Consider the following 27,934-nt stretch of genomic DNA (forward strand, 5'->3'; position numbering starts at 1 on the left):
AGAATGCAAAGGTTTTTTTTTTTTTTTTTTTTTTTAATTGTTTATTATTTCTTTTTGCTCTTGTTTCGTTTCTCTTCCTTGAGCTTCTTTTTGGAGACTTTGGGTCTGTTGGCCTTTCTGTATAGGTGATACCCAATGAGGCCCAGGAGGGCTGGCACCATGGCCATGCCTACCAGAGGAAAAATGCCCTTCACCAGCTTTTGCCAGTAGTTGGCTCGGATCAGTGCAATAAGCTCCACATCAAACTGCAGCACTGCATCCGCTGGAGAGGCAGAGAAGGGGTGGAGTGGGGTTAGAATCTCTGTGCGTTTTTCCAGGGCTCAGAATCTAAATGACAACAGGGAGGGTGAGCCACGACAAAGCCAACTGGGAAGCTGGCAAGATTTAAACATGTGGTTGAGTTCTTTGGACAAAGGCAGGGGAAGGCTATGTACAGAGTCTAGTGATAGCCATGTTGACCCCAGCTACAAGTGTGGCTTAGGCCCAGTGCTAGGTCTTTGATAACACAGGAAAACTGTCAATCTGAAAAGTACAGGCTGTTCCCCATCAATAAGTGAGAGAACCATCTATACTAACTGTACCCCTACTCCCACCCCCATTTCTAAACAGCCATATGGATAGAATTTTTGCAAAACTGAAATTAATTGGATTTAAACTAGAAATTGTTTTAATGCCACCAGCGAATGAGCACACTCAATGTGATGGCTAGAGAAGGTAGAAGTTTCAACATTAGAGCCAGAAAGAAAGAAGGATGTGGCTTAAGAAATAAGGCGTGGGGCGGGGGGGGGGCAGACGGGGAGTGCAAATAGAAGTAAACAAGCAGCAACCGGAATGGGGAGGGAAGAGAGGTTTGGAAAGAAGAGTTTCTCCCTAGCCTCCTTCCCCTCTTTTTAGTCTGGGCCTCCCTCTAAGCTGGAAATATTAGAACTATGATTCCAATAATCTGGAGTACAACACATTTTAGCTAACTAAACATCTGTTATAACCAGAAGCAAGAGAGATGCATCATGGGAAAGCTGTCCAGCCTTAGGCCTTCAAGAATACCTATGAACGGTGACCTACGAGGGCGTTTAAAAGTTGCCTTTTGTTTTATATTGTTAGGAAATACCTGACTGTGACAATTTTTACTATCTTCTCCCTGGTGGAGGTTGAAAGGAGGGGTGGGGATGGGGTGAGAAGCCATGCCAGCTACACAAATGACACAATGTGAAATCATAGGAAAAAGGCAGGACAGAAGTACAGTTTCTGAGGGATGGCACAGGCAGCAGACTCATGTGGCTCAAGCAGGTGTCTCCCTAAAAAGTCACTGGCCGTCAGGGCCAAGACACCTCTTGGTGATCTGAGAAGGAAAAATGTGGCCCTGTAGGAGGCCCAGGAGCTCCTGCCCCTTTCAGCAAACTTGATTTAGACCTTCTCAAGTTTCAAAGTGTGTAGCTCCTTGGAGCTCTTAGGGGCTGGGTATTTAGATGGCCTGAGAGAAAGGCCTAGTCAGATTACCTGGGATAGATGGTGGAAATCCCCTTTTTCCGTAAGCCAAGTGAGAAGGAATGATTGCCCTTCGCTTCTCTCTGAGGGAAGGAATGTGAGACACAGCAGAGGTGGGACCTGGTGGGCCAGGAGCCTCCATTTATCTGAAGTCCCACCAGCAAAAGTCCCTGGCTACCCTCAGCTCACTCACAATGGAAACGCAAACTCCCCCACCTGAGCACCAAACAAAAGCATCAACTCCCCATATGCCTCAACTCCTCCAACAAAACCCACAGCCAGAGAGGCACAGAGGCCTTGCATGTCCTCAGGGTTCCCACTGACCAGTGCGAAGCCAGAACCCCTTACCCTCCCTTCCCTGTCTGCTCTAGGAGTAATGGTGGCAGTGGAAGCCTCTATCCATAAAAAGGGGATGCCCAGGCCCAACCCCAGATACTCACCCAGATACTCACCCCACACACATGTCTAGAAGGCTCTGCTCCAGCCCTTGAGGAAGAAGACACAACTGAACTACAAGCTACCCACATTCCCCAAATCCCAATAGAGGGCAAAGTCTTCCCCCTTGACCCTCAATTGAGTTTCTCCCCACTTCTCAAATCCCTGACTTCCAGCGGAGTATGGGGCGAGGTGGGTATTAGAAATGAGGTTTGAAACTCAGGGGGTGGCTGGTAGAGCCCTTGGATCACGTTACTCATTCCAGGGGGCATTTCTAGGGCAGATTACAGGTTAAAAAGGCTAAAGCAGGGGCTCAGATTGGGAAGAGGTGGAATGGAAGACGCAGGTCACATACCTGGGATCACCTGCTTTTGGCCAAGTTCTATCACCAAAGGGTCTCGGGTCAGAGAGGTGTCAATAATGCGTCCATCTACCAAGCTGCCCTGGGGGAGAGAGCATCAAGAGCGCACACCTAGTGCCTCTCCCCACTGCAGGCGCGCAACACACACCTGGACCGCTGGGCGGCGGCAACCCCCTTCCAGCTGCAGCCTGGCGTTCCCTTCTGGGCAGAAAGGAACAAGCCTCAAAGGGCTGGCGGTTCTCGGAGATCTCTCCGCCCTTAACTTCTCAGTGCTGGGGAGGAACTGGCGGAAAAGCAGGGAGAGGAAATGGGCAGAGAAGAGGTGCACCCCTCCCCCCGCCACGTGCTCGACGACCCCAGAGGCCCGAGTTTCCTCCGCCGAACCGCTTGCCACGTGTCCAAGCCAAAGCTGACGTGTTTCATCAGGGCCCCGCCCCCTCCCAGGCCCCGCCCCGGCCCCCCAGACCCCTCACCGTGTAGTGGATGTGAAGCGTGTCTCCATAGGCAGCAGGCTCGGCACACGGTTCGGGGGGCTCCACCTACGATCGGGCTACAGGAGTCACCGAGGCTCCTCCAAAGATCCCGCTCTCGCCTCTAGACCCAGCACCCCCAACTCAGTTCCCGCATTTCCTCTCCCCCCGCTCCCAGGTTCGTTTAGACCCGGGTGTACCCCCTACAAGGCCCGGCCCGCGGTGCTGGGGGCGGAGACGCCTCCTCCTCACCAGGGTCTCCACTTGGAGGGTCCGAATAGGACTTTCGGTTTCGGCCCCCGCCTCAGCTCGGCACATCGCCCCATTGAGCAGCAGCAGCTGGAGCAGGAGTAGTGAGGGGCGCAGGGTCATGACTGAACGCGGGGCAGGGCACCGGGGTGGGCACCAGGACAGGTTGCTCGGCTGGCGGTGACTAGGACAGCGTTCCCTCAAGCGCCCAGGCCAGACTGGACGGGGCGGGCCGCAACGCGCTAGCTCCTCCTCCCGCAGCCCTTCCTCCACCTTGTCCCCACCTCCTGGAGGGAGGAGGCTTCAGGGAGCTCTCCCTACCCTCTAGGATCCAGAGGTCGCAGATTCTGACCGTCCGTTAGCCGTTCTGTTCCACAGCGAGGGGCTGGGTCACATAACAGCACCCTTTATGATTACCTACTATGCCAGGCGCTTGTCTCTAGTCCTAAGACCCACCCTGAAAAGTAGGCATAATTGTTTCCATTTTACAGATAAGAAACTGGGTGTTCAGGGAACTTGCCCAAGGTCATTTAGCTAGGTGGTGACAGAGAACTGAGTCCAGCATGTCAGCTCTTGGCTCTTTCCTCTAAGCAATGTGTCTCCTCACACCTACCCTGGTTGTGTCTGGCTTGCCCACTCAACCCTAGTTGTCACAGGTGGCATCCCTCTCCCACCTTCACCCCTTCAGTTTGGTTGCTGGAGGTCCTATATTCAAAACGAGGCAGGGAGCTGTCCTATCCCTTTGTACGTTAGAAAGCTAAAAGAGCGAGGGACCATTTTCCTTTCAGAATGCTGTGAATCCCTGCTTTTTTCTTCCAACATTACCTTTCTTCTTTCGTCGACGAATTTCTCAAAACAAGAGGAATAACCTTTTGTGTAAGGACTTCCGTTTTTAAAAGGGTTTTGAAATTATTTCATGTGATCCTATCAGTCCCCTTCTGCATGATTTAAACTCTCACTACCTACTCAGGCCTTGGCATCTGGATTCTCCTTCCTCAAAAGTCATCAGTGAGATCATAAAACACCAAATTCATGGGTCATTATTTCTTGGTCCTTATCCTCTTCAGCATCTCTCTAGTATTTGATACCATTGAGCCCTGACCGCCCTCCCAAGCTCTAGACACGACTACCTACTGGGTATCTCCACCTGGGTGTTTGGCCTGCACTTCAAATTCAACATGCCAAAACTGTATACAGTCCTTGTCCTCCGTCCATCCCACCTGCCACAACGGAGATTCCCTCCCATTTCTTCTCGTCAGCAGTTTGATTCTTCTCTCATCTCCCATATCTAAACAGTCTTCTTCAGATTCCATCTCCACAGTCTCTCCAGCCTTTCCTTTCCATTCCCATGGCTACCATCTTAATTAAGCCTTCATCCTCTCTTTTCAATTGTTTAAAAAAAAAAAAAAATCCTCAGCAGGAGGGGATTTCTGGGATAATAGAAATCTTGATAGCAATGTGGGTTACATGGGTGTATATACATTTGTCAGCACTTGCCCATGCAAATTATACCTCAATTTTTTTTTTAAAGGAAACATTTTAAAACAAAAATAAAAGCATATTTCCAAGCCTCCCCTAAAGCTGAGTATGGCCATGTGCCTAAGTTCTGGCCAATAAGACATAAACAGAAGTGTTGAAAGTATTGTCTTAAGCTTCTAGGAAGGCTCCTTAAAGGGAACTAGTTCAGCTAGGACATGTATCATTGTGTGCTCTCCCCCATCTCCCTTCCTTCCTCCTTTCTGTCTCCTGCATTGTAGATGAGAGACTTAAACTCCTCATATTAGACCATGAGGCCAACGATGAGGATGGAAGCTATGTCCCAGGATGGTGAAGCAAAAAGACAGAAGCCTAAGTCCCCAGCCCTGGGCTGCCTATCACCAAGCACCTTTTAACTGAGGCAGAAGTAAACATATTGTTTAAAAAATTTTTTTAAAGTACTGGACACCTCATCACCAACCTTTCCCCACTTTACCCCATTCTGTACACTGCTGCTATGTGCATAGCTTCAGTCATGTCACCTAACCCCTAAAAAGTCTGTCATGGCTCCACATTGCACGCTGAGTAAAATCCAGACCCCTTGGCACGGCAATTAAGCACTTCCACCATCTGGCCCTAAACTTAACCCACTGCTGTTGAGTCGATTCCGACTCATAGCGACCCTATTGTTGGCTTTAGTTCCATTAAACCAAAGGCCTCTTAAAGTCAGGAATCTCTCATTTCCATATCCTCATTGCCTAGTATGGTGTCTCACACATAGGAGATGCTAGATAAATGTTTATGGAATTGAACTAAATGCCCTTCCTGCTCAAGGCCTGTGATCTGGCATTACCGTGTGTTTCTATCTCTGGGCCCTGGCTCATGCTCTTCCTTCACCTGTCAAGCTCCTTCGAGGCCAAGCTCAAATGCTACCTCCTCTGTGAAGTTCTGATCCTCTTAGCTTGAAGTGACATCTGTTTGAACTTCGTGGTATACTTTCAGGGTCATTATTATATTCTTCCTTGCATTGAAGTTATTTGTGTATGTCCCACTCCCTCCTCATCTTCCCCCAAAGTCCTCCCCTGCTCACTGACAGCAAGGACAAGGTTATGGTCAGGTCTGTAGCCCCGTAAGTCCTAGCTGCACAGTGTCCTCCATATAAGATTCTAGACAAATGTTTTATTTTGAATACTACAAAAAACTGAGAAACCACTAAAAAGGTAGGTCTAACTACACTAACATGGGAAATCTGTAAGACAAAAACTCTTATGTGAAAAAAGCCAGTAGCAGGAAAACAGATAGCGAGATGAGCCCATTTTTATATAAGTCTTTCCCTAAGTGTAGATACAATACATTTAGAAAAAGAACTAGCTGTGGTGGTTACCTTTAGGGGTGAGAAGATTAGGGGGAACAAGTTTCACATTTTGCTCTGTACATTGATGTATTGTTTGTATCTTTTAAAATACAAATTATTTTGGTTACAAAAATATTTTTTAAATTAAATATTAAACAAATGAGCAAGATACACAAAAATACAAGGGAAATGTGTGGGAGGTGTTGAATGAGTGGTGCTAACAGAGCTAAAGGAGCCAGAGTGGAGGGGGGAAAGTCCTGGTGGTTAGAGAGGTCATGGGCAGCTTTGTAGAGGAGATGAAGCTTGAGTTAGTTCCCAGAGGAAAAGAGGGATTTTTTAAACAAGTCAGAAATTCGGGTAAAGGCAGAGGGTCAGGTGTCTTGGAGACTAGTTTGGCAAAGTAAGGGATTTGTCCAGAAGAGACAGAGGTAGTCGAAGAAGGAAGGGCGGGCTTGTTGTGGAGTCTTAATGTCAGACTAAGGCAGTGGGAACCCAATGGAAGTTTCTGAGCAAAGGGGTGACAATGCATCCTGCACAGATGCATCAGCCGCATGGAATAAAATCATAGAGTTGGAAAGCTACCATCCTGTCCAGGGTTGAGGCTTTGTTTGGGAACCTGAATGGGAAGAAGGAATGGGGGTGGAGTAGGAGGATAGTGGAAATGGAAAGAACTATTTAAGACAACATTATCTACCCACAGAGAACAGTACAAGCCCACCTCAACCCAGGTGGGACCAAGGGGAAAGGAGCTTTCTCCATGGGTCATGTTAGGAGGAACCTGAGGATACAGAAAGGTCTGATAGTTCTGTTAAGGGTAGGGGAGCTGGCCCAACCTGGCTGGAGGTACAACTTAATCTGAGGGCTACTCCTAGAAAAGCCTCCACCCTCAAAAATTTCTCTGTAAGAGAAACCTTACCATAGGTCCCTGCTTCCACGACTCAACAGGGCACCCACCATGCCCAGCTTGGTTAAGGACAACGATGCTTAGTCATTCACTCATTCATTCATCAAGGTTGAGTGTCTATTACATACCCAATAGTGAGCAGTGCACTGCTTTTTAAATGTTTTTAATATGTTTATTATTAACAGGTTGTTAATAAATAAAAAGCCTAAGTCAGCATATGCAAATCTGAGTTCAAACTTTGAGGCCGTATTTTCAAGGGCGTGTATATATACCCTGACTGATTAGGTTTTCTTTTACATGTGGTTATGTACTCATTCATACAAGAATGAAGCAGCTGCCTCTCCCCCCAACTCCCCATTCTCTAGCCATTCTCTAGTATCCCATCAATGCAAGAGCTGGCACAAGCAAAAACAGATTCCCCATCTCCCATCTGTAACCCACAGCCAAGAAATCACCCCTCTTTACTATATTCAGAACTCAGAAAGACTCTAGCAACCAAAACCCTGAGACTCAGAGCCTCAAGCTAAGTCCTCTAACCCTTAAAAGGTCTTGTACTCAATTCTGCCCTAGGGTGGCTCTTATCAGTGTGTGGGATGGAGGGGCAGCAGTTGAGGGGTGCGGGTGGGATGTCTAAGAAAGATCATTCTCAACCCTCCTGCTGCTTAGCCTGGATTGACTAACCAGAACTACACAAAGACATCTCTCAATGTCCCTGGTTTAGAAGAAGGAAGATGCATACATAGAACTGGTCAGCTCAGGGCACAGAGAGCCCTGTGTAAAGCAGAAACCAGTCAGAAAACAAAAACTCAAATATTGTTCCACTAATACAGAGTGAAGGACAGTGGTAAGACTGCACCCTGTCCAAGGCAGAAGACTCGTGAGACCCAGAAAAACAAGGCAGTTCTATAGAGTTCTGGCTCTCACAGGTTTCAGTGTACAGGTAAGTTCAGGGTTAACCCCTTTATAACCAGAGAAGCAAAATCACAAAGCCCTCACACTCTGGAGCCCAATTCTTTTAGGCTCCCCCCTGGGCTATGATAGGGAAAAGCAAGCAGTGTGAAGACAGGCCTAAGTTTTTCCATAACCTCTGTCCCCAGCCAAGTGATCCACTCCACAAGGCTCAGCTCAGAAGCCAGATGTGCTCCTAAACTAAATCAGAAACTGTCTTCTGCAGCTCATGCTAAAATGACAAACACCGGTAGACGCTCACCTTCAAGCCTTGATGGTGACCAGTCTCAACCAAGTTCCTCACTTCTAAACCTCCAACCACTGAGGCCCAAAGTGGTTTTGCTCCCCTTAGCCATACTCAAGTCCTGGTCCTCTTTCCCCTCCCTCAGGTTCCCAGCAACCAAGGCTAGGAAACTCAATTAAATGAGAAACCTGCAAAGGAAAGAAGGCATCTGGATCCTATCACACCCCAGTGACCAGCATGATACCCCATTCCTCCATTTGCTGGGTTAGAGAGTAAGAGAGCTGGACTCTGGCCCTCCTACCTCCTCCCCTTCAGAACTGGAAGCAAGGCTACTCTTCATATCATGACTGCCTGTCCACAGACACCACTCCCTGCACTAAGCAGCAGCAGCAGAGGCAGGGGAACTTTCTCCTAGTTACTTGTACACCAACTCTCATTACCCACATGGTTTACCATGGGTATTCCAAATGATTCCAGAGCATGCCAGGAATGGATCCTAAGGCCCGTCCCACTCTTAGCATAGGTGTGGGCATGTACAAGGTACTAAATCAATACTTGTCGATTTTCTGCTCTGACCAGTCTAGGCATCTGAACACGAAGTGGTGCAGTAAATCCCTGAAGTCTTCAGACCTGATACTTCTAGTCTGAGAATACATCAAGCTCATACCTCACTCATTATCCGTCACTCCCCCCATACTCTGGGATGAAAAAGAGGACAGCTTTGCTCTCCATCTCACTTGGGTCAATCCAATCGCTTCTGCTGGCCTTCTCCAAGCTCATTTTGGAATATCCTAAAGTGGACCTCGGGCCTGGGGCCTCTGCCAAGCCATGGCTGAATTATTCACATTCTGGAAAGGTGGAGTTGTGTTTGTTCTAAGAGCTAGATGCTAAGCATTTACCTCCCAGGCTGAGTACCCCCTCTTGCCTTCATGTCCCCCACAAAAAGGCTGGAAAGTTTATGCTACTGCCACAAGAGGGCTCCCTCTACCAACGCCTTCCTGGCATCCTAAACTAAGTACTCTCCTCAAGTTGTTTAGGGGTCAAAAGACCCCTCCATTAGGCTAAATCCTCTCCATTATCATTATCTTATGAGAAGTTGTCTCTCTTGAAGGTATTTACTTACTACTTTACAAATAAAGCACTTGGAAAAAGTGCTCCTAACTTATCAGCAACTTGTCACCAAGCAGGACTTTGAAGAGCTTAAATTTGAGAAGCTTAGGAGGAGGAAAAGTATCCTGATTTTGAAGTGTCAGTGGGTAATGCTTGAAAGGTATGGGGCTGATAAAGGGATGTCTGGTTGGAGTAGCTTAAGGGCAGAAGCACTGGTCCTTCAGGGAAAATGGCTTATTAATAATAGGGAAAACTGGCAGGGGAGGCAGTAGGGAGGTGACTGAATACAAATTACATACTTTACACCAGTACTTGGGGCTCTCAAACTCATTATTTGCCTAAATTCTGCCCTTTCCCACAACAGCAAGATGGGCAGACCTCTGGCCTCAAAGCTTCAGAAAAGTGGCAAGGGGGGGCCTGCCTGGCTCACTCAGACCTCATCCACCCACCCCACCCCCCCATGCGGCACTATCCCTTTCTTTGCCTGGAGCCAGAGAGCAGTAGCAGGAGAGGAATACAACAGTGGTGGGAGTGGGATGGAGGCTTTATGAAAAAGGTCTTTTCCCTAAGACTCTTATGGAATCTCCCTGGATGAGGCTTGGCATCCTGACTATGGCGAACCACATGCCTGAAGTAGAGTTGCTGCAGGGCCATTAGTCATAAGGAAGATCTAGCTCCTCACACCACCCAGACCTCTACTGTTCATGCTTGTTCACTGCCAAAGTCCAGAACTGGGTGGGTGAGGGGGACTCTGATCTATGGATAAGCTGGTGTTATAGCAGTAACAGAGCAAACCCTGCTCCAACTGGAAGTACCTGCTAAGGAGGGTTGGGGAGATCCGAGAGTGGAGGCAATGTGAGGCACACCAAGCTCAGGGCCATCTAGCCACTGAAGTCCCTAAAGTCTATCAACAAGTGATAAATACAGTAAAACCTGCAAAAGCCAGAACCTGTGTAAGGCAGAAGCCTGTCAGAAAATGAAAACTCAAATATTTTCCACTAATATAGAGCAAAGGACAGTGCTAAGACTTCACCCTGTCCAAGGCAGAAAACTTGTGAGACCCAGAAAAACAAGGCAGTTCTGCAGAGTTCTGGCTCTCACAGGTTTCAGTGTACAGGTAAGTTCAGGGTTAACCCCTTTATAACCAGAGAAGCAAAATCACAAAGCCCTCACACTCTGGAGCCCAATTTTTTTAGGCTCCCCTCTGGGCTTTTCTGGGCTATGATAGGGAAAAGCAAGCAGTGTGAAGACAGGCCTAAGTTTCCATAACCTCTCTCCCCTCAGCCAAGTGTTCCCTTTACCCTTCTGCTGAGAGAAGGAACAGTCTGGAGTGAGGGACTAGAGACAGAACAGCCCTCACCATGAAACCACTGTCCCATGGCTGCTGCATATCAAGGATAAAGGTCTGCTCCAAAGCTCCATAAAACAAGTTTAATTTCCAACCAGGGTCACAGTCATCGTGTATCCCACATTTTGAGCAAGGATAGAGAAGGTGAGTTATTAAACATGTATAATCTACATTCCAGAGGAGAAAAAAAGAGAAAAACTAGTTCAGAACTGTAGTTACCACTGTAACACCACAAACTTTGTGGGGAGGGGGGTCCCCAGGGAGAAGAAAGGCTGGAACAAGGAAAAGAATAAAAGTAAACCCACCAGAAGGGGAGGAGGAGGGAGTGGACAAGAATGGAATGAAACTCCCAATCCCAGAAGAGCTGCTAGGTGAATGGGAATGCAGAAAGGACCACCCCCCCACCCCCCCCACCCCCACTCCCTCCTGGGAATGGCCCTGCAAGGGCCTAGCAGCCAGGGATACTACCAAGATCACTTACTGCCCCCTGCTGGAAAGACCAGTGCCAAGGCCAACCTCCAAGGCTGCTTCCTAACACCCTCAGCCCCAAAGTGGTCCCAGGACCGCCAGAATACAAAGATGGGTGGGGGCCTGAAATGGGTAAAACCTATTTTGGACCGGCATCTAATTAGAGAGGGTGAGAGATGGAATGCAGCAGAAGAGGCACAGACCTCACCGACCACAAAGATAGAGTGGGGAACGAAACAAGAATAGGAAAGAGCAGGAAACAAAAAGTGTAGAAAAGAAATAAGGAGAGACAAACAGGCAGTAGCCGTGAATGAGCTGAGAAGGCAAAGGAGAGAGTTCAAGGAGGGGGAACAACAGGCTGGATGAAGAAAATCAGAGGAAAGAAAGAGGCAAAGAAAAAGTTTGGAAGGGAGCATCTGTGGGGTCTGGAGAGTGAATGCATTTTAAAGTGAAAGAGAACCTCCAGCCCCACCCCTGCCACCACACACCCACACACACACATATGCACACACACACCCACACCCACACACAGGCCTAGAGAGCAAGGTACCTGCACACACCCACCGCATCCTGGTTAAGTAACACACCACTAAATAAATGGCACTGAAGGAGATGCCCCGGAACCTCTCTTTCACAGTTCAATCTGGGGTGGGTGAAGGGATTACTGATCTGCCTGCTTTAGACAAAGGGGGCAGGAAGTCTGGCTCCACGGAGGTGGGGCTTAGGAGAGCCTTTCTGGAAAAGGGCCCTTCAGCCACACTGTGGGGAGACCCTGGGCCCTGACCTTAGGAGAAAGGTTATGGATGGCTGTCTTGGAGCTCAGGGCGCAGCCAGCACACACATGAGCCCACAGAGCAGCTACGGCTTCACAGAAACTGCAGAGGTCAGGACCCAGGCCAGGACCACAGACACAAGAGCCCCCTGTAGACACAGAGATCAGTAGCAGCAGCTTCTGAGTAACTACATAATAAAAGGCGGAGGAGCCTGCAGACCACTGCTGCCCACCAGCACCAACAACTACTTCAGGGTTCTATTTCCTCTACTCCAACCCCCAGAGCCATTTAGGGGAAATGGGCGAGGAGGGCAGGGGAATGGTGTTGGGATGGAGCAGGGAAGGACAGCAGGATGGTCTGAGGGCCTGGGAAAAGCATGGAAAATCTTCATCCTTTAGCACATCTTAGACTACAAGAAGAGCTGGGGAACAAGGAGGTTGATCCTGAGGTCTGCTATGTCATTCCCACTCCCCAGCTCTGCATTAGACCTCCTAGTCAGCCCTGGACAGGCCAGCAGGACTACTAGGGTGATAAAACTTCTAATGGACAGATGAACCACCCAGCCCGCAAGATCGGAAGAGAAGGGTTGGGTGGGCTGGAGGGCAGGAAGGCAAGAGTGGGATTGGTCCATGCCTCGCCTTCGCCTAATAGTAAAAGAGAACGAAGATGGAAAACCTGAGGCCCTCCCTGCAGTGCCCTGGGTCCCAAACACTTACCATGGGCTTGCTACCCCCACCATCCCCTCAAGCTCCTGAGGAACAGATCTAAGGATAGGGGGGGAAGGATCACTTGAACACTTTGGGCTGATAAGAGAGAGTGGGTTCCTCTCTCCTTCCCACTAACAAGGCAGAGCGGAATGGCATCTCCTTGAGAACAGCCACCTAGAGATAAATGTCACCTCCCTACCCTAAGTGGGGTGGGGAAAGGGGTACAAGAAAGAGGGTGATGGAGAACCCTTCATCTGTCCCATCACCTAGGAAAACTGCAGAGAGGAGAAAAACCAAGATTAGGGCAGTCTACCCTGACTAAAACCCTGCCATCTTCTTCCCTTTATCTTACAAACATGGGAGGGGCAGATGATAAGAGTAGAGTGGGCAGTGTCCTAGCTCCAAGCCCTGACTGCACTCCACCCCGTCCACCCTGCTCCCTGGCCCCCACATATATATATCTCTGTACTGTATATACACGCGCACACATGCACGCACACACAGAGAGGCCCGTGCAATTTCCATGTAGAACAGGGAAAGGGTGACGAAGAAAGGGAAGGTAGGGAGTAGAAGAGGGGCTTGTGGGGACAGGGAAGGGACTCAGATGCCAAGAACACAGCAACCAGAGCCAAACGAAGCATACGGAGAGAATACCCCACTCCATCCATCCCCCGAATCCTAGGAGGTGAGAGAGAGGGGGGCCATCCCATGAAGCCAACAATCTTGTTTTTGTTTTAAATCCAGTAAATTGGAATGATTCATCATCAGGACAGCAACTGGGGAACTGGACTGGTCATGTCGATGGATGGGGAGGGGAGGGGGCAGGGGGCAGGAGAGGCAAGGCTCTTGCTGGGCATGCGGACATGATACCCAGGGCCCTGGCCACACTTGCAATGGGAAGGAAGGGGTAGGGAGACAGATGTGTCAGGGAAGGGTGGGGCAATCAGATAGGGCTGTCTGGCTCCTCACTTCTTGTTTTTGAGCTGATTGGCCAGCCAGTCCAGGCCTTCGTATAGCCCGTCCCCGCTGGTGGCACAGGTGGCTTGAATGTACCAGTTGCGGTGACGCAGGGAATGCAGGCCCAGCTTGTCTGTGATCTCAGCAGCGTTCATAGCATTAGGCAGATCCTGGAGTGTGAGAGAGACACACAAAAAGGAGCCTCAGGAGCTTTCAAAGGCTATTAGGGCACCCACCCACCAAAGAGACAGAAACCAGCACCCTCTTCTCCTATCTTCATGTTAGAAAACTCAGACAAATCCTAAAGAGCTGTTTTGGATTTAGTCATGCCAGAACCCCAGATCCAAGGCATTAGAGGTCATTCCACTGGGGAGTTGGAAACCAAAAATGGGGCTGGTAGGAAAATGAAGAGGTGGCTCAGGCTGGGCAAAGCATCAGGCCTGTGATCCTAGGAGCGAGGGCAGTTCCAGTAAAGTAGAAAATAGGGAAGATGAAAGAGGGACCTGAGGTAATCAATCTATGACACAATCCCGGAGGACTGAAATGTTTAAAAAAAGCTGAGGTGGGGCATAAAGATGCCGACTGGTCCTGTTTCCCAGAATTGAGAGCACAGTCACAGGGCTTCCCGTACATTGAGTCCCAAGGCCCCATGATTTCCAAGGCCAGGTTGCCCTCTCCCAAATTCAAGAGTGGGGAGAAGTCGCACCTGTTTGTTTGCGAAGACAAGCAGCACAGCATCCCGGAGCTCATCCTCCGCCAGCATCCTCATCAGCTCCTCCCGGGCCTCATTTACTCGCTCCCGATCATTGCTGTCCACCACAAATATCAACCCTAGGGAGGCAAAGCATGGCTGCACAGAGGTGACACGTGACCCTCCCCCACCATCACCACCACCAAAAGACAAAAGGGTCTTCAAACCACCCAAATATCTCCTCCTTTTCCGCCTCCTTTCCCCTACCCCAGGAGCTGCAGCAGGGCAAGGACTGGCTGCCCATAACCAAGGAAAGAGCAGCAAACGCTCTGCTCATACAGGGTGTGTGCCCACCCCTGGGCAGTTCACATGCCATACCTTGGGTGTTCTGGAAGTAATGTCTCCAGAGGGGCCGAATCTTGTCCTGGCCACCAACATCCCAAACTGTGAAGCTGATGTTCTTGTATTCCACAGTCTCGACGTTGAACCCTTTGGGAAAAGCAGGTAATGGCCACTAGGCTGCAAACACCAGGCCTGCAAACAATGCCCTGAGAGACTTGTTTCTGTTTCCCCCTAGCCTTGGCCATGACCCCAGCAATGGAAAGAAGGCTAAGATTTACTCAGATTTTGTGTTCCTCGACTAGTAGCTTGAAGGCCAAAAAGAAAACCAAAGAGAAATGGAACAGGACAAGGAGATTCACAATTGCCTAGGTAACTTGAGCCTGCCTTCCCCATCCATTCTCTCGGTCTTTAGCTCTCCCTCCTGCAAAAAAATAATTCGACCCTGCTCCTGTACCTTGGCCCCCAGAGTCTGCCTGAGCTAAGAAGCGGGGCCTGAGAGGAAGCAAAAAGAGTGAAGTAAGCTACAGTCCTAGAGCCCCAAATGCAGAGCCAGCTGACCACCTGGAGCCCCCATCACATGGCAAATGTTCTCCTTTCCATAGGCAGGTCTTAACCAGGATCAGGGCCACCAAAGATCTAAACCAAAGCAATTCCAGGCCTCTGGCAGGAACATCAAAGTCCTTCACCTGCTTTCCAAACAACACAGAGAACAAACCAACTCTAGTGCCTGAGGGCAACCGCTGAGTGCCAGGCTGCGGAAGTTCCCGCATCAAGGAGGGCCAGGGAAGGTGGGCAAACAGCAATCCCAGCACCTGCTAGTGAGCTGAATAACCATCCTTCCTGAACCCCACAGATTGCATGGACTTGCCCAGGGAAAAGAGGCCAAGTGGAAGACCTAGGAATAGGCCCCCTGCCCTGCCTCAGCCACTACATGGAAGATTACATCCAAGCTGCGCCCTTACCGATGGTGGGGATGGTGGTGACAATTTCCCCCAGTTTCAGCTTGTACAGGATGGTGGTCTTTCCTGCAGCATCCAGACCCACCATCAGGATGCGCATCTCCTTCTTCCCAATCAGGCTCTTGAGAAGGTTTCCAAAGATATTCCCCATGATCACAGCTGCTGCTTCTGAGGACAGTGGGGCCCAAGTGGGGGCAGTGGCAATCTCGTTTTGGCCTGGTCCCTGGTATGGAGGATTTGACCCTAGGCAAAGGAAATGCAAGCTCGTTACCATGGTTTGCTTGTCAGGATTTCATATAAACAGGGTTTTCCAAAATCATGGCCAGAGTCCACTCATGACAAGCTGAGAGCCTGAGGAGACTCTGAATACAAAGGCCCACTCAGACACATCTAGAGTCTTTGGGAGCACAGATAAAGCAGTGAACACTCAGGATCTCGGCTCTACCATTAATTTAACTGTGTGACTTTGGCAGGTTACTTCACCTTTCCATATCTGCACCTGTAAGTCAAGGGCGTTGGACAAGATGATTTCTAAAGTCCCTTCAGTTCTGACACTCTACGGTATACCCCAAGGCGCTGTGGGAACATCATTAATGCCCCTCCCTCCCCTAACCTTACCCTGAGACTTCTAGAAAGGGTGGGAGAGGAGGAAGAGGAATGAGGAGTGGCTCTCTCTGTGACTCTCGACAAGGTTCAGGCTTGCCAGGTTCCCAAGGTTTATGCTCCCTGCTCTAATCGAGAGAATCTGTTCCCTTCCCATATTTCTGCAATTCCACCTTCTTTCTACACACCAAAATGAATGAGGGAGAAAGACACAGCAGCATTCCTAAGAGACTGATCTTTTCCACTCTGTAAAATGCCGACTCCTGAAGTTTTGCCTATTCACACTGAGACTGCACCCTTCACTCCTCAGCTGGGTAGATTCTCTTTTGCCTCTGCTGTGACCCATCCAAAGCAAGCTGCTCCACATACTCACCTACAGTGCGGTATTCCTACGTCCCCTGGTTCTTCCTTAACCCCTTTTAGTCCATTCTCCACATAGCAGCCAGAGGGACTATAAAACCAAAATCAGGTCATGGTGCTCCTCTGTTCAAAACCCTCTCTTAGTTTCTCCCTTTCAGTGAAATCCAAAGCCCGTGCCACGGTCTACAGGGTCCTGCCCGATCTGTACTTTCCTACTTCTCCTGTCTCCTACCATTCTCTCCTTTGCTTACTCTGCTCCAGATTCCCCAACGCTTTTCTGCCTCTATGCTTTTGTACTTGCTAGTCCCTCTGCCTGGGATGATCCTCTCCCAGATAACCTTCATGGATTACTCGCTCACTTCCTTCAGGTGTCTATATGAATGTTACCTTATCAATGAGTTCCTCCATAATCACCTATATAAAACACACACACACACACACACCACTTGCTACCCCATTTATCCCACTTTACTTCTCTTCATAGCACTTAATACCATCTGACATATTACATATCTGTTTCTTGCTGTACTGTCTTACTCTTCCTACTATGTCAACTCCTTGTCTACTTTGTTCACTTCTGTGTCCCCAGTACCTAGAATACTGCCCAGCACATAACAATTGAATAACTGTCCTAGCTCCCAGAGTCTCTTCTGGCCTCTAGCAGCTCATTCAGGTTGGACACTTATGCCTGGTACATAGTAGGCTCTTAACAAATACCTGCTGAAAGAATGAAGGGGAGCATAAGAACCTTTGTGAAGGCACAAGCTGCCTATCTGCCCAGCCACTGCCCCCAGTGACAGACCATAGATTCCTTCAGTCATTCCTTCTCTTACTGCCTCCCTCTCTATAGCACAGGGCAGCCACAGAAATGCCTCTTTGAAACAATACTGAAATGGGGGTTCAGAATCTCCAGTGCCAGCCAGTCCTCCATGCCTGCGGGGGCATGCGTCAGCGGGCAGCTTATTCAGCAATCACCATATGCCAGCTGCTGGCATTCTCTACAGAGTCTGGGAACCAGAGAGAGGCACACACCCCAAACCCAGCAGGCAAAGGAACAGGTCAAGACAGAGTGCACCCAAACCCAAGAATGTGAAAGGTAGACGGTGAGGGATCCCACTTACAAGCTAAAGCATGGGAGTTTGATAGGAGTTTGATTGTTTTTTTCAAAAACCTCTTCAGGCTTTTATTTTTTTTTCCTTCTTCCTTACTCTTCTCAGTTTGCAGCAAATTCCAGACTAGTGCAAAAAAGCCAGATCAACAGCCCCTGGAGACCAAAGTGCTAGTTTGTCCAAAAAACAGAAACAATGAGCACTTATGGAGTGCTTCATCTTCAAAGGCCTCACCAGACATCCACTAATGAGCCAGGCGTGGTGTCCCCGGTAGGTTCCCCCAGATTAGCCCTGCCCCTGACCCAGAGGGCTCACACCCCAGGAAGAGGGCCTTGCTCAACCTTAGGGCTCAACCTCAGCCAAGTCGCCCACTAGCTATCCTCCCTGCCCTTCCTGCCTCAACCCACCAGGCAGATAGACTTCCAAGGATCCCTGAGCCAAGTGGGAACACCTGCCCAGCTAAAAGATCAAATCCCACCAACCCTGGCAATCTGTGGTAGTTAAGACTTCTGGTTCTGCTATCATCACCTCCAGAAATTTAAACCTCTCTCAAGTCCTCTTAGTCTTTATCCTGCCTCCTGCTCAGGTGGCCTTTGCTTCAGCTCCAGATGACACTTTGCTCTGAAGGTCCGGTAAGGGGCTTTGGCCCAGATTCTGAATTGAATCTATACTACACATTTATCTTGCTGTCCTTCACGGCTGGAACTACTGCTGATTAAATGATTACCAACTGTGAGTATAGGAGTGGCTGGAAAAGATATAAGCAGCTAATATCCCTTGCCCCAGAACGTGAGCACGCTGTCCTTTAGTTTGCTTCTTTGCTAAGCTGTTATGCTGAAGTCTTGGTTCAAAAGCTGGTCCCAGCATTGCACCTATTTCTATTTCCTGGATGTCACATCAAGGCCCCTGCATTATCTGAACCACTCATGTGATACTTACTATCCTGTGTAGATTTTTCTTCTTTTATAAACCCATACATTTACCATCTCCTCAATCAGACTGTGTATCTCCTATGGGCCAGGATGAAGCCTTTTATTTATTTTCAGGCTGCAGTCACCCCCAGTGCCAAACCCACTGTAGGAGTTCAATCAAGCACATCGTCTGATTTAAGCCTCATCTGAGGATGTCCTTATAGCACTTCTTCTGCCCTAGTTAGTACTTGCTATCTCTATGTAATACCAGATGGCTGTTTAGATATCCTGCTGATTCTCAGCCATTTTCCACACATATCTGACACCACGACTGATTTAAGAACACCATGAAAGGATGAGAAGACAAAAATTGATAAGTATTTTCCCCTGCTATTTAACAGGCTGTGGGGCTGATGGTTGCCCTGATGAAATATCCTGAGTAGTTACCATGTATCCCCTAGGGTATCCCAGGGCCTTGAAATTAATGGACATTATGACTCCTCTTTAAGTATAATCAGGAGCTTGACTCAGCATGAGCAATGCAAAGGGGATGTTGGCTTTCTTGTCCTGGTTTTCTGTGTCCCTGCTTATCACCAAATAGCATGTTGTCCTGCCACCGGGACTGTTGCAGCTTTCTTTGTGCCATAAACACAAATCTTTGGCTATACTTTCATCATGATGCATTCCTAGAAAAAGCTCTGGAAGGCAGAAAGGCAAACAAACCCTGGATTGCTTCCTTATGTATTGTATAGCCTATAGTCATTCTCTATCGCTACAGATGGCACTCCTGTGTCGATGAGGCAAAATGCCAGGGCTCTAGGGCTGCTGGAAACCAGGAATCAGCAGTTAAAACTGAAGATGAGTGGTTCAAGATGAAAAATGAAATACAGTAATATCTCTATTAAGAAAGAAGGTATCTCAGCACTATATTTTAGTCAGAAACTTTGCTATAAGAGATAAAAATAACAACAGGAGCTCTAAAAATGTACTCCTAATTAATTACTTTAAATGTACTTCAGTACAATGGTCCCACTTAATAGGCCTCCTAAGCTCCCAAGAGGAAACCCTGGTGGTATAGTGGTTAAGTTCTACGGCTGCTAACCTAAAGGTCGGCAGTTCAAATCCACCAGATGCTCCTTGGAAACTCTATGGAGCAGTTCTACTCTGTCCTATAGGGTCACTATAAGTCGGAATTGACTTGACAACAACAAGTAAGACCCCAAGAAGCAAGCTGTCACTGCACCTGCCTCCTTGGCCATCTTGGCTTACGTGTGTTACAAGAACATGCCTACCTTACTCTCCAGGCAATTCTGAGAGTCACAGCTCAGTCTGCCAAACACACTTGCCTCACCCAATTCCAATGACTGACCCAGGTGTGTGTCCTGAGACACCTCTGAGGGGACTCTTGATCTGGCACCACCTTCTCCACTTCAAGCTACATGCGTTCTGGGAAAGGAAGATCAGTCTCCCAGACCCTCTGCTTCCAGGTGGGGTCCACTAAAAGAAGCTTTGTTCCCAGATAATTTTCAAATTGAAGTCATTTTCAAATCGAGATATCACTAATAGAAATGTTATTTTTGGCACAGCTAAAAAAGCAGACCAATAAACTTTAAGGAATCAAAAGGAGGGGCTACCTGTATTTAGTTCTTCTTTAGTGCAGCTGGCTTACGACCTCTGTAAATTTTCCAAGTTTTTTGTCTCAAGAGCTCTGTAATCAGCACACAGGAACTCCTAGATTAGTATCTCAACAACTTCTATTGGACTCAAAGATTTCCCAAAGCCAGAAATAGCTCCTGATGTCAGCTTTCATTCATTAACCAAACATTTATGGAGAATCCTGAACTATGGATACAGAAAAGAAGACATTTCCCACATTCATGAAACTCAGTCTAGTGGGAAAGAAAGACCAGTAAACACAGAAAGACTAGAAAACAAAACAGTGTGAGGATAAGAATCAGGTAAGTACACAGTATTATGAGGATAGACAGCTGGAGTACTTAACTAAGACTAGGGGAGCGAAGGACTATTCACAGACATGATTCTCAGGTCACATCTGAGCTGACTCCTGAAGGAAGAGTAAGAACTAATCGGACAACAATGAAGAAGGAATGGGGGACAGGGAATTGCATGTGCAAAGAAGGCATAAGAGACTTGAGTTAGAGATAGAACTCTTTATTAGCTAAAATCAGGTGCAAATAGAAGGTAGTTTATTTGGATGCAGCATGGTAAGTAAAAGTGATGAGGGATGATGCTGGAGAGATAAGCAGGAGGGCTAGATTTTAAAGAGCCTTAAAGACCAGGCTGAGTAACATGTTCAGGTATGTACTTTAGAAAGCTCATTCTGGCAGCAGTTTATGGAATGAATAAGACGGGAGAAAGACTAGAGGCAGAGAGAGCACTTGGGTAACAGTAACACAGATGAGAAATTACGAGTTCTTAACTAGGGGTGGCATTAGAGAGGAGAGGGCAGATTGGAAACATTTGGTAGAAGCCACAGGATTTAATGACTGATTAAATGTAGAAGGAAGAAGAGTCAAAGATAACTCCCAGGTTTCTGGCCTGGGTGAGTGGGTGACATTTCCCAGATAAAAAATACAAAAGGAAGAGTTCTGGCGGAGGGGGGGCGGGGGATTTTTTTTTTTTTTTATATTAAACGTTGATTTTGAGGCGTTAAGGTACAAAGCTCAGTAGAAAAGTCTGGGCAGGGTATTTGAGAATCATCTGTGCAGATGGTAACTGAAACTGTAAGAGGAACCAAGATAACCTAGGGTGGCAACAAATATTGGCTGCCTCCCCAACAGCCATTCTCTCCCCCTTCTCTCTTCTAATAGAATTTCTATTTTGTTCAGATGATGGAGGGGGGGGATATGAGATGTGCTGCAAGCAAGATGGCCTCTCTCTAGCCCAGGCAATGAACCGATTAACCTAAAGAATCTGGGCATTCCATTGCTCTTGCCAGGGATTGGGTCAGGAACGGGCATGTACTAATTCTAGTCAATAAGATGTGGTAAAAGTCTGCTGGAAGCATCTGGAAAAGTTTTTCTCAACCTTAAAAAAAGGACATATGGCACTGTTTTCTCTCTAGCCTTTGGATGTTGATATGTAAGGATGATGCTTGGAGCTGCTGGAGTAATCTTGAAACCATGAGGGGACAGACATGAGAACCCTAGGATGTCAGAGCAGAAAAAAGGGGAAAACTTGGGTCCTTAATGACATTGTCAAGCTGGTGGATTAAAAAATCAAACAAAGAAGAAGTGTCTATCCCTAGACTTGTTATGTGATTTAATAAATCCCATTATTGTTTGACCCACATATGTGTTCTCTATCTTTTGCACCTGAAACATCCTAACTGATATAGAGTGTATACAGTGGGATGGGAGAAAAGGTCAAATGTAGAAACCTGGGACACATCAACAGTTAAAGTAGTGGGCAGACAAAGAGCCAGGAATGAAACTACGAAATAAGATGGGTAGAAGGGAAATCAAGAGGGCAAGATATACAGGCACCAGTGAGGAAACAGCATAAAAAAGGAGAGAGGGTGAAAGGCTGTAGATAAAGCCTGAAAGGAACCTACAGAACTACTAGGCAATCAATGAGGACCTTGGTATAAACTAGAACATATCCAAATAAAATTAGACCCCGCTTAACTCAATTACAGTAGTAGTGTTCAGGCTCAGGCCAGAAATGTTATGCCAGTTTCCCTTCTAGTCCTAACCAGAGACAAAAAGGGTTCTCAAGAAGACTCCAAAACAGAAACACCTGAAGGAGGCCACAGCTACCAAGCAAAGGAGGATCCTGAACGTCCCTGTCTGTTGGAGACTCAACCCTCTGGGAAGGGTCTAGCTTTTCCATGAACAACCCTCAGCAACTGAGTCAGGAGAGAGCATTCAGGGTCTATTTCAGAATTCCTGGCCTAGCCAAACGAAACAATGACCAGATAAAAACTCATTTGTTTCTTTAAAATATTCTGTGGCACTGCCCTCTGACCAAAGCTTTCAGCTTGTCCTATTCTGAGAATTTGACCAGTTTACAACTGTTTCTGATATTCTATGGCTGTTTCAATCCCCACATCTATAGCCTTACTTATCCAGAAAACTGTGCTTGCCCAATTGCAAAATCAACTGAAATTCAAACATAGTTAGCCTAAAGCCCTAAACCTTTATTTCCAATTTGGTCCCCCAGAGTAGGTCAAGATGGTAGCTGACAGCAAAGAGATCAAACAGGAAGCCAAGGTCTGGACAAGGCCAACCATTATAGAATAGTTTATGGATATGGGAAGCCCTGGGGGCACAGTGGTCAAGAGCCCGGCTACTAACCAAAAGGTCAGCTGTCTGAATCCACCAGCCATTCCCTGGAAACTCTATGGGGCAGTTGTACTCTGTCCTGTAGGGTCACTGAGTCAGAACTGATTCGACGGCAACGGGTTTTAAAAAAAAAAAGGGATGAACAGAAAACTGCCTACCTTGGGGAATAAGAGTTGTCGGCTCCCTCAGCACCTCAAACACACTTCTACTCTAGGACTTACCATAGTATGTTTAATTCGTCTTTGTCTGTTTCTCTCTCCAGAGCTGATGTTTCCCAAACAATGTGCCTCTAACGTGTTATAGGTCAGGTGGAGATACTGATCCCAGCAGCTACTAGATGGCTGGGCAGGGAATGGAATGGCTAGAGCCCTTGGGCCAGTCATTTCAGGTTTCAAGCAGCTGTGTGTGCATCACTATTACTATTTTCTGCATATGCCAGGACGGGGAAAAAGCTAGGAAGTACTTCACTAAAACTATGAGCCCCTTACCAACAGGGACCATGCTTTATTCTATTTTGTGTCCCCGGGATCCAGCACTATGACTGACCTGTAGCTAGTGATTGACATGCTTCTTGTTGAACAGCATGGCTCTCATTACGGTGGCAAAGCATTTGAGAGGCTGAGAAAGACAGAATTCTATAGATGATCCCCAGTCCTTTTCCTGTATGTGACAAACTGGAGATGTGGTTTCCATGTTCTCAGAGCCCTAGGTTCCTTGGACAGGATTCAGAGGTTGCCTGGGTGGGGAGGAGGAATCATATGAGGGCTCTAATTATTCTCCCAACTCCCCAGTACCACCAGAGCAGCTCCACTTTTATCCATTTTATAAACAAAAGCAAGATTTTATTTAAGGAAAAGTTTCAAAGCCTTAAAAAAAAAGAAAGGACAAAAACCACTGCAACAGAGAACAAATACTCCACTACATTCTAAACTCAGGCTAAAGTTTAAACATTCATGCTTGACACTCCTGTACATAAGTTAATAAAGGAAAGGTTATGCCAGGGTCTCATCAGTAACGGAGTTCTAAAAGGTACCAGGAGAACTGCCACACCCAGCCATCTCACCTTTCTTCAGGAATATGCTGAAAATGGTGGATCCCTGAAATCTTGAAGCATGTCCTTTCTGATGCATATGGTGTGGCAGATCCCTTGCAGAAGTCTATTACAAAGCTCTTATGCGTTTGTCAAATCCCCACCTCAGTCAGTTCTTTCTCATACTACGTACCAAAGCTTCCAAACATTCGTGAGACTCTTTCTAAACGCTCCCCATGTCTTTTTGTTATCAAAAAGCTTTATTAGTACTCTACCTATATTTGCAACAGATGCGGTAGATGGAGAATTACAAAGATATCACAATCTGGACCTTAATACAGTGCATTCTGAAACAGATACTCAGAGGCGGACATTTAACATAGAGCTAACTAAATAGAAAGAGTGGCCCAGGAAATGGAGAATCCTGAAATACTGATCAAGGACTAAAATAATGGAACCCAAGAACCTAAATCCCTGACCTGTGTCAATCAGCGTGTTCTTTTATGGAAAAATCAACCAATATGTCAGAGCCACATTGACTTTTCTAACATGTGCACTATTCTTGAGCCCCCACATCCCCACCCTACATCCATGTTGATGGTTCAGGGCCCCTGCCCGGTTCCAGCTTCACCTCCCACTCAGGCAGCAGGAGCTGCTTCTGTGAGGCTGATGCTGAAAAAAGATTTCCCTGCTCATAAGCCTACAACCAGCACTGAAAGTCCTGGTAACAATCATCCCTCCACACAGGTGCCTCAGGCGTCAAGTTGTTCTTTTGTAGACCTACACTCCTTTAAGATAGCCCTGAGTGTTCACAGTATTATTGCTGTCATGATGATGATTATTATCAGCAGCTAATACTTATTTGGTGCTTACTGCACAATACTAAGCACTGTACATGTATTACCTCATTTCATTCTCATGACAACTCTATGACGTAGGTGCTATCATTACCCTCTTTATAGATGATGAAAATAAAGCCAAGAAAGGGCAAGTAATTTTACCAAAAACATGTAACTCATAATTCGCAGGGGCAGCATTTGACCCCAATTTTGTCTGATTCCAAAGCCCCATACTACTCTGCCTCTAAATTCACCCGCAACTAAAATGGTGAGGAGAACCACACACAGTGATGTGCTTTGAGTCTTGGGCCTCTTGGCAACTGTTTCTAAAGCTATTTGGGAAAGGAGATTCCACAATTTTCCTCAGTTACATGCTCAGCTTTAACAAACTTGGTTTTAAAGAAGTTCCTCCTTCTAACCAACAAATCTCACCCACTGTCCTCTGAGTCTATCTCCTCTCATTCTGACTCCAGTGGAAGAGAGACTAGCGCAGATGAACACACACCACAATATAACCCTTTGTGCACTTAAGACTCCACTTCCACTCTTTCCAGCCTGCTCTCTGCTCTCCTTTGTACTTGCACTTAGTATAACAGTAGAAGCAGCTACCATTCACTGGCACCAATGCAGTGCCAGGCACCATATACATACATTGGCCCCTCCTTGGCTATCTCCAGAATCCCAATTCACAGACAACACTTTGAAGGGCTCAAGTCTAATGGAGATCCCCTTCACACAAAATGGGGAAGCAGGAGATGTGGGACTTCAGATAAATAAGGATTCCATGTTCTAGAAATATTTTCTCTTTAGGTCTTAGCTTCCATTATCCATGACTCTGTTGTGCCTCTCAGGGAGGCAGGGAGACTAAAATTTCTTAATTATAGAGTCCAAGGGTCTCTGTGTCCTTACTGGGTTATCTCTAGGCACTCTCCCCAGCAGCCAAGCCATCTCTTTCCCTTTCCTTTAACTGTAGTCAGAAAATTTGTTGATTTCTACCCATTCAAACCCTGTATTCACTTATGCATTCATCGTGAGTGCATACTGTGTGCACAGGCATTCTGGGAGACAAGAAATGAGATCCAATTTCTGCACTCAAAAAAAGCAAGATGTACATATATAAACATTTTGACTAGGCAAAGTTAATAATTCTATTCAGGGAGACGGGTGGCATCTTAATATTCGATACATGGGGGCCCTTTCCAGCTGAATCCAAGGTCAATGATTCATTTTGAATCTCAAGGGATCTGCTTCTTTCTTAGAATGAGCTTTTACAGACATGTTATTCAGCCTTAGGTCTAATGTGCAATCACCAGTCCACTGTCCCATGCCAGTCACAGCAAGTGGAGACACTTGCCCCAACAACAGGTCTAAGACAGAATGGCAACAAAGACTGTCACCACCTACCTGGCTGGGGGACAAGGAAAGAGGTATGCAGAGACTGGATTCAGTCCTGTTGCAATGGCCCAAGCAATCAGACTCCTACAACAGATCTCCTCCCAATGAAACTTTCATGCCCCAGACCAGGGGTGACCCAATCCAACAGCAGCAGAGACAGGTTTTAAGTTACACTTCTTCCTCACCCGGATGACCTCACTATTTCTTCTCACTTCTGATCACATACCACACTCCTCCTAGCCTGGCCAGACGGAGAAAAGCAAGCCGGCGGTAATACAACTCAGGAAGAAGGGAACTCCCCCCAAAAAAGAGGAGCTACTACTTTGCTAATGAAGTGGCCCGTTTTAACAGGGAAGTCCACCTCCCCCTCCTTTCCTCAAACACTGGTGTAAGCAATGGCTCCATTTTCTGTTCTGGGAATCCTGGTACATCCTAAAGAAAGAAAGCGGATTGGAGGACACAAACTCAGGGCCAGCGACAAGATGCTCCCTCCTCCTGTGAGACCGCCCCCGCTTTGCCTGGGGGAAGAAGGCCCCACCTCTCTTCTCCAAGCTAGATCAGGTCCCCTCCCCCTTTTCCTGCCTCCACTCCTCCTTCTCTCCACCTGCTGCCCTCTTCCCTACCTGCGGTTCCCAAGACCCGAAAGCGCAACCTCCACCAGAACAGAGGCCCCGGGGTGCCCCACTAGCCAGCCCTGCCGGAATCTTTAGACCCCCCCTTACGCACCCCTGCCCCATGATTGGGGGAGGGTGTCACCATAAAAAGGCTTCTCTCGGGTCTCCTATTGCTACGGGGTGGAGGAGAGAGAGGGGGTAGGAGAAAGCGGCATTCCCTAGCCCTTTAACAGAAAAAAGATACAAAACAGCCATCACCGCCCTCGCATCAGCGCTCTCTGGACGGCTCTCCTCCCTCCCAACCCCGACCCCTCACAATTCAACCTCCTTCAGGCAAGGAGAAGCTAACTGAAGCCCAGGTGGCCCCCTTGTGCGAAACGGAGACAAATCCGTTCGCGGCCCCCCCACCCCACCCCCAGCCCAGCTCCGCGTCCTTCAAATGCGGGGGCAGGCGTGGGAGTGGCCCAGCATCTCCCTTCCGAGCTCCCGGGTAGGAAGGACCTCACTGCCCCATGCCAGGCAGTGCCAGGGGTTGGGGCGATATCCCCTCAGCTCCCACCCCGAGCCTCTCCTCTAGGAGGACCCTCTTCCCTCCTCAGCCCCTCACCTGTTCCAGCTCCCAGCTCAGCCGCTGCGGCCGCCACCTCCGCCCCCGCAGGCTCTGCTCGGATCTCGCTCCGCTCCCTCCAGCTCCCCCAGCCGACTTCGGCGCGGTTGTTGCCCTGGCCCGGCTCGTCGGCTCCCTCCCTCCTTCCCTCCACCTAGCACCGGAAGCCGCGACGGCGACAAGAGCTGTGCGGCTCACCCCTACCCCCGGCCCAGGATACTTCCCACCTCCCGGATCACGCGAGAGTTGCGCGGCGGCTAGTGGCAATTCTCGCGAGATCCATCACCATGGCAGCGGTTGCAGCAGAGATAGCCAGGCTCAAGAGCTGGAGCTTGGGCGGGGGCCCGTGTGGGGGCTGGAGGCTGCGGGCGGCGGAGGCTGGACTCAGGGAACGGGGATGAGGCAGTAGGGAATGAGGTGAGAATCCCGAGCTCGGGCCGTCCCTAGAATTTGAGGATGGGGCCGCAGACTGTCTGCACAAGAGACAAGTTGTGCTGAGAGGCCCAAGGCTCTTGGGCAAAGCCAGTAACCGGGTCAGTCCTTGCCGTGGCCACCTACCCCGCCAGACTCATCTTAATTTCTTAACCAGGGCCAGGGGCATCCCCCTGAGAAATCTCACTGCACCAGTGTTACTCACTACCGTTAAAGACAAGGTTACTTTGGGGTCTGAATAAGAAATCCTTTCCCACAGGGAAGAGGAGGGAGAGTGCTGAGTTTAAAGAGCTGAAGAAAACCGGACTCTGGGTTAGTTAGGAAGTTGGAACTTGAAAGACAAGAACTGTTGAGGCCTAATATTCAGACATGTAGTTTGAGGAAGTGAACCTACATGAGTATGAATTTTAGTATCCCAAGGAATGTGAAGGGCTTTGCAGCCAATGCTT

General features: G+C 48.1%; 2 protein-coding genes across 3 annotated transcripts; both read right to left on the minus strand.

Annotated features, from left to right (window-relative positions):
- Positions 1-18: 18 nt before the first annotated feature.
- FKBP11 (FKBP prolyl isomerase 11) lies at positions 19-3,234 on the minus strand. Its single transcript, XM_049883019.1, has 6 exons — positions 3,004-3,234; positions 2,755-2,820; positions 2,276-2,363; positions 1,938-1,971; positions 1,498-1,568; positions 19-262 (listed from the first exon to the last, which is right to left on the minus strand). Exons 1-6 carry the CDS (start codon positions 3,121-3,123, stop codon positions 45-47), a joined length of 597 nt encoding a protein of 198 aa, XP_049738976.1. The 5' UTR covers positions 3,124-3,234; the 3' UTR covers positions 19-44.
- A 7,567-nt stretch (positions 3,235-10,801) lies between these two features.
- On the minus strand, positions 10,802-27,244 carry ARF3 (ADP ribosylation factor 3). 2 transcript variants are annotated; one of them, XM_049883016.1, is made up of 5 exons: positions 27,054-27,244; positions 15,285-15,524; positions 14,359-14,469; positions 13,996-14,120; positions 10,802-13,459 (listed from the first exon to the last, which is right to left on the minus strand). In XM_049883016.1, exons 2-5 carry the CDS (start codon positions 15,430-15,432, stop codon positions 13,298-13,300), a joined length of 546 nt encoding a protein of 181 aa, XP_049738973.1. In that variant the 5' UTR covers positions 15,433-15,524; positions 27,054-27,244; the 3' UTR covers positions 10,802-13,297. The 2 variants fall into 2 exon arrangements, with proteins under 2 accessions (XP_049738973.1, XP_049738972.1); XM_049883015.1 differs by lacking the exon at positions 27,054-27,244 and adding an exon at positions 23,115-23,291.
- Positions 27,245-27,934: the final 690 nt, after the last annotated feature.

Source organism: Elephas maximus, chromosome 4 (assembly GCF_024166365.1).
Source record: "Elephas maximus indicus isolate mEleMax1 chromosome 4, mEleMax1 primary haplotype, whole genome shotgun sequence".
Lineage (NCBI taxonomy): Eukaryota > Metazoa > Chordata > Mammalia > Proboscidea > Elephantidae > Elephas > Elephas maximus.

What these genes read in the sequence shown, in the direction of transcription:
- FKBP11 (XM_049883019.1), bottom strand. Translation starts at nt 3,123, where the DNA reads ATGACCCTGCGCCCCTCACTACTCCTGCTCCAGCTGCTGCTGCTCAAT. An exon ending in CCCTCCAAGTGGAGACCCTG is followed by an intron (nt 2,821 to 3,003) that starts GTGAGGAGGAGG and finishes GCCCGATCGTAG; the next exon opens with GTGGAGCCCCCCGAACCGTG. An exon ending in CGCTTCACATCCACTACACG is followed by an intron (nt 2,364 to 2,754) that starts GTGAGGGGTCTG and finishes TCTCTCCCCCAG; the next exon opens with GGCAGCTTGGTAGATGGACG.
- ARF3 (XM_049883015.1), bottom strand. Translation starts at nt 23,178, where the DNA reads ATGCTTTGCCACCGTAATGAGAGCCATGCTGTTCAACAAGAAGCATGT. An exon ending in CACCACCATCCCCACCATCG is followed by an intron (nt 14,470 to 15,284) that starts GTAAGGGCGCAG and finishes CTTTTCCCAAAG; the next exon opens with GGTTCAACGTCGAGACTGTG. An exon ending in TTGTCTTCGCAAACAAACAG is followed by an intron (nt 13,460 to 13,995) that starts GTGCGACTTCTC and finishes CTCACACTCCAG; the next exon opens with GATCTGCCTAATGCTATGAA.